Here is a 5,510-nt window from a genome sequence, read left to right as displayed (position 1 = left end):
ATTCAGCCGGGAGTCCGGCACGCGCCAGGCGCACGCACTGCAACAACAAACCCGGCTGAATGGGGAGTTTGCAAGGAACGGGCGCAGGGAACGGGCGGGGGAAGGGAGAGGAGGAGGGGGAGTTTAGGGAGTGGGTGGGAGGAGGAGGTAAGGGAGGGGGAGTGGGGGCTGCAGCCGCTCGCCGCAGCAGCGGGGAGTGGGGGGCGAGGCGGGGCCAGGGCTGCGCGTGGGGCTGGGTGTCCCATTGAAAAGGCGGCCGCACTCCGGCCGTCCGCACTCTCTCACTTCTGGCCAGGGAACGTGGAAGGCGCACCGACCAGGAGCCGGCCAGGGAGGGCAAGGGAAAGAAGGAAATTAGAAAGAAAGAGGGTTAACAAAATAATACAAACAGCGCGAGCCGCGGCTGGAGAGACCGAGACCCGGCGCAAGAGAGCGCAGCCCTAGGGGCAGTGGGACAGAAGACTCAGCAGAGCGCGCTCACCACTGACTTTTGCTTCTTCTGCGTTTTGGTTTTTTTGGTTTTGTTTTGTTTGTTTTTTTTTTTTAAACAAGAAGGCGCTAGCGGCAGCCACACACGCGAGCGCCACGCGAGGCTCCCGAAGCCAACCCGCGAAGGGAGGAGGGGAGGGAGGAGGAGTGGAGGGAGGAGGAAAAGCATTTGCACCTTCTTTGCTCCCACCCTAAGAAGTCTCCCGAGGATTTTGTATTTTTGCAACTTCCCTCCGGGCTCCCTCTCCATCTCTCCCCTTGTCTGCCACTCCGTTCGTGCCCCCCTCCCCCTCCCCCCTGTCCTGTCTGTGTCCCCTCGCGCGCCCTGCGCCTCGCGTCCCCGCTCGCTCCCATCCCGCGACTCCTTGGCCGTCGCCGCGCATGGAGAGCTCTGCCAAGATGGAGAGCGGCGGCGGCGCCGGCCAGCAGCCCCAGCCGCAGCCCCAGCAGCCTTTCCTGCCGCCCGCAGCCTGCTTCTTTGCCACGGCCGCCGCGGCGGCTGCGGCGGCTGCGGCCGCGGCGGCGCAGAGCGCTCAGCAGCCGCCGCCGCAGGCGCCGCAGGCGCCGCAGCTTAGCCCCGCGGGCGACGGCCAGCCCTCAGGGGGCGGTCACAAGTCAGGGCCCAAGCAAGTCAAGCGACAGCGCTCGTCCTCGCCCGAACTGATGCGCTGCAAACGCCGGCTCAACTTCAGCGGCTTCGGCTACAGCCTGCCGCAGCAGCAGCCGGCCGCCGTGGCGCGCCGCAACGAGCGCGAGCGCAACCGCGTCAAGCTGGTCAACCTGGGCTTCGCCACCCTGCGGGAGCACGTCCCCAACGGCGCGGCCAACAAGAAGATGAGCAAGGTGGAGACGCTGCGCTCGGCGGTCGAGTACATCCGCGCGCTGCAGCAGCTGCTGGATGAGCATGACGCGGTGAGCGCCGCCTTCCAGGCGGGCGTCCTGTCGCCCACCATCTCCCCCAACTACTCCAACGACATGAACTCCATGGCCGGCTCGCCGGTCTCATCCTACTCGTCGGACGAGGGCTCTTACGACCCGCTCAGCCCAGAGGAACAAGAACTGCTCGACTTCACCAACTGGTTCTGAGGGGCTCGGCCTGGTCAGGCCCTGGTGCGAATGGACTTTGGAAGCGGGTAGGTTGCACTTTGGAGTGAACAGGGGATGGGGGTGGGGTGTGGGGGGGTGGTTGTTCCTGCCTTCATCCTTTTTCTTCTGGAGGAGGGGGACTGTCTCCACGGAGACGAGGGAGGGGGCTGGATCTAAAGGATTGGTTAAAGTTTGTCGGTTTCAAATCCTGGTGTGTTAGTTTCAGTCTTGGCTACTGAGAGTGGCTTTGCCCAGGTCTCCAAAGACCAGAGGGTAGAGGTGAGGTGGGGACATGGTGGGGACATGCTGGGGACCCGAGTACTAGGACTTGTCAAAAGAGGCACTCTACCTTGACAGATCTTCCCCTAATCCTCCATTTCCTCCCAGCACCAGCCTCCGGGTTCACAACTAACGGCTCCTGCTCTTCTTACCGTTATAGGGCCATCGCACAACCTGCATCTTTAGTGCTTTCTCGTCAGCGATGTTGGGAGAAAAGCAGAAAAAAGAAGAGAAGAAGAAAGCAAACAAATTCCAGGCAACCAACCTCTATGCCAACTAAGCGTCACATGCGAAGCAAGGCTCTGGCAAAACAAGGATGCGCTCAGAACAGTATCTCTGCACTCCAACCATTCACGGAGATAGAAAGAGTGACTAGGGCCTGAGTCAATGCACAAAACGCCACTTGTGTGCAAAACTAGTGGGCTCCTGGCAGAAAGGAGCAGCACACGCCCTCTAGGAACTCCCACCCACCACTAACAGGCAGAGCTGACCTTCCTGCCCTCCCTGAAAGCGCAGTTCATAGCCCTCTAGAAATGGGTTGGTGTCTTTCGTCTCTGTTTGCCCCCACCCTGATAAGCTTTGGACACTTTTCTTCAGTGAAATTGTGCTATACTCAGTCCTTTAAAGCCCCAATTGGTGGGGGGGGGTCCCCAAGCTCCACTCCCTCACACCACCTTTTCTACCATTTTCATCATAGAATGCTTCCAATCTTTTGTGAATTTTTTTTATTATAAGAAGAATCTATTTGTATCTATCCTAACCAGTTTGGGGATATATTAAGATATTTTTGTACATAAGAGAGAGAGAAAAATTTATAGAGTTTTGTACAAATGGTTTAAAATGTGTATATCTTGATACTTTAACATGTAATGCTATTACCTCTGCATATTTTAGATGTGTAGTTCACCTGACAACTGCCATGTTCCCTATGTGGTTTTGTAAAGACCTGTCCTCATAGGTGAGATCAAAAGGCCACCAGATGTACTTCAGCACCAATGTGTCTTACTTTATAGAAACTTTGTTAATGTATTAATGACATTATTAAATACTGTTCAAGAAGAACAAAGTTTATGCAGCTACTGTCCAAACGCAAAGTGGCAGCCAGTTGGTTTTGATGGGTTGCCTTTTGGGAAATTTCTATCACTGCCCCCCCTTTTTTTCTTACTGTTTTATTACAAACTTACAAAAAAAAAACCCATGTATAACCCTGTTTTATACAAACTAGTTTCGTAATAAAACTTTTTTCTTTTTTTACAAATGAAAATAATCAGCGGTCTCCAAGTTTTCTTTGACGCCACTGCCTTTGTCCAAGTTTTATCAAAATGCCAAAAGAAAGGGAAGGGGGAGGAAAGGGTGGTGTGAAACACGCTAAGTGGCAGAAATGACAAAGATAAGTGCTATGACCAGTCCTACTTGAGGTGACTTTATGATGAATGTACAGGGAAAAGATATATATATATATATATATATATATATATATATATAGAGAGAGAGAGAGAGAGAGAGAGAGAGAGAGATTCCCTCACCTTTATGCCACAAATGTACACATATACCTAAAGAATAGGCAGTGATTAGTGGCTGCATCATCTTTTGATAAAATGACTGTACATTGAAAAAAAATCCCCCCAAAGTAAGCTGGAAAGAGGGGGTCCTCCCCCTACTTTCTAACCCTTACCCCCTTTCTGAGTTCCTCACCGTGACACCGTGCAAGGGCTGGATGAGGTAATGGACACTGGGGGGCTTGGGGGTGGGGTGCGAGGAAGGATGGTGGTACTGAGGTTGGGCTTGGGGAAAGTAGCCCTCTCCACACTTCCAGGGGTGGGTGTGTGGTGTGTTCTTCTTTCCCTGGCAGGCATGCATCTTCTACTCCCCCCCCCCCCGCACACATTTTCCACATTGGTTTTAAGAAAAAGGCACGTATGATATGAGTTCCTTACAGGAGTGAGATTTAAATAAATAGAAGCCTTAGAAATGTGTGGTCGCTTTGAGACACTGGCCTATCTAAGCTTGTGACTCTATCCGAATGCCGTGAGCTGCGTGTAAAAGTACCCAATTACCAAGATTCAAAAAGAAATTGGTGGGTTTTTGGCTGGCTTGCTTCTTGTCAGTTAGCAAGGACGTGATCAGAATCCTACTCCGCCTCTTGCCTGGCTCCTCGCTCGCCGCCTGCATTACTTGCAGATTCAGTTAGCGTGTCTCCAGCCAAGCGGAAAGCCGAGCGCAAAATGCATCTTACAAAACCCAACAAAGAGCGGGGAGCCAGCACGTCTTCCAGAGTTAAAAATCTAGTCTGTGTTGGTACATCTATACCATTTAGTGGCACAGAATAATCATTTTTTAAAGCCGCGATGCGCGGAGCACGCCACAGCGTCTGATGTCATTTTGCTAAATGACCCTCTATAGAATGCACATGGAGGCTCCGGTCCCTTTCAAAGAGATGAGCGTAATTAAGGGGGAAAAAAATCAGTAAATTCCTCATCGCCATAAATAATCGGACTTTCTGCCAGCAGTGGGCCAATTTAGAGCTTACTTGAAGGAAGTAATGCTTTTGTGATGCCTGCTTTATTTTTATCTTCTCCTTTGGAGGACCAGAGCTGGGTCCCCCCACCTCCATCCATTTCTGTTGCTTTTAATTTAGCTCCTTTGCAAGTTTCCAGATAAGGTAGGCAAAGAAAGTGTAGCAAGTCATTTATGGCTATGAATATAACATTAGGATAATGTTTCAGCCTCTACAAAGGGGATTTCTCCCCCCCTTCTCCTTGTGAAGACAGGTGTTCTTTTACTCACTTCTGAATGGGAAATATCCAGTCTCGTTAAACTCGGGGCAAAGTTAGCCGTTGTTTGCCACAATGCGGAGGCAAACTCTAAAAATTCACAAAAACACACACAATTTTGCCGAAGCTAGGAAAGGGCAAAGCGGGGATTGGGCAAAATCTCATTACATCTGCTCTAATCGCTTAGCAACACAAAGCCGGGGCTTGTGCGGCGAAGGGAAGCCATTCACTGCGCTCTGACAGGCCGCATTCAGCCAGCATTAGTCAGCTCCATAAATCACCGCTGCCCATTGGCTGCGCGGCGGGCTTTGGAGCGGCCCTAGGCTGTCAGCGAAATACAAAATGTAGACCCCGGCGGCGGCTAGCAATCGCGGCCTTCCCCCGGCCTAGCCAACCCACCCCCCCTTTTTTTTGGTGGTGGTGGTGGGGGGGGGGAGACGGGGGTACTGAGGAAGAAAACTGCCTTGACTTTATTGACTGAGAAATCTTACCTATTAAAAAAAAAAAAATGGCCTGGAGACCACCAAGTTAAGTCTGAAGACGCCTGAAATTGACCAGGAGGAGCGCAGCGTGCAAGAGAAAAAAAAAAAAAAAAAAAAAAAAAACAGATCCGCCGCTGGCTGTGAAACTGTTGAATGCGGGTATTATCAGAGGTCGGGCAGGACCTATGGGACGCATATCTCAGGTCCCCACACAGGCTTTCAAGTTTTAAATTGAGAGTTGGAGGATGTGCGGGGGGGGGGGGGAACGGACGTGGGGGAAATACCTATCTTAAGTTTATATCATAGGGGGCCCCCCAAAGAAGAGGGAAGAAATCAGTCTGCTTTCTGCAGAGAGCATCAAAGACTAGGACCAAGATGTAGTAAGGAAGAGAGACTAAAT

At 51.8% G+C, this 5,510-nt stretch overlaps 1 protein-coding gene across 1 annotated transcript; it reads left to right on the top strand.

The window, feature by feature from the left end:
* On the top strand, positions 209-3,113 carry ASCL1 (achaete-scute family bHLH transcription factor 1). The gene is made up of 2 exons (XM_021092654.1): positions 209-1,622; positions 2,015-3,113. Exon 1 carries the CDS (start codon positions 871-873, stop codon positions 1,573-1,575), a length of 705 nt encoding a protein of 234 aa, XP_020948313.1. The 5' UTR covers positions 209-870; the 3' UTR covers positions 1,576-1,622; positions 2,015-3,113.

The sequence above is a fragment of the Sus scrofa genome, chromosome 5 (genome assembly GCF_000003025.6).
Source record: "Sus scrofa isolate TJ Tabasco breed Duroc chromosome 5, Sscrofa11.1, whole genome shotgun sequence".
In the NCBI taxonomy this organism is placed as follows: domain Eukaryota; kingdom Metazoa; phylum Chordata; class Mammalia; order Artiodactyla; family Suidae; genus Sus; species Sus scrofa.
This window is presented reverse-complemented; position numbering and strand designations above follow the sequence as displayed.

What these genes read in the sequence shown, in the direction of transcription:
- ASCL1 (XM_021092654.1), top strand. Translation starts at nt 871, where the DNA reads ATGGAGAGCTCTGCCAAGATGGAGAGCGGCGGCGGCGCCGGCCAGCAG.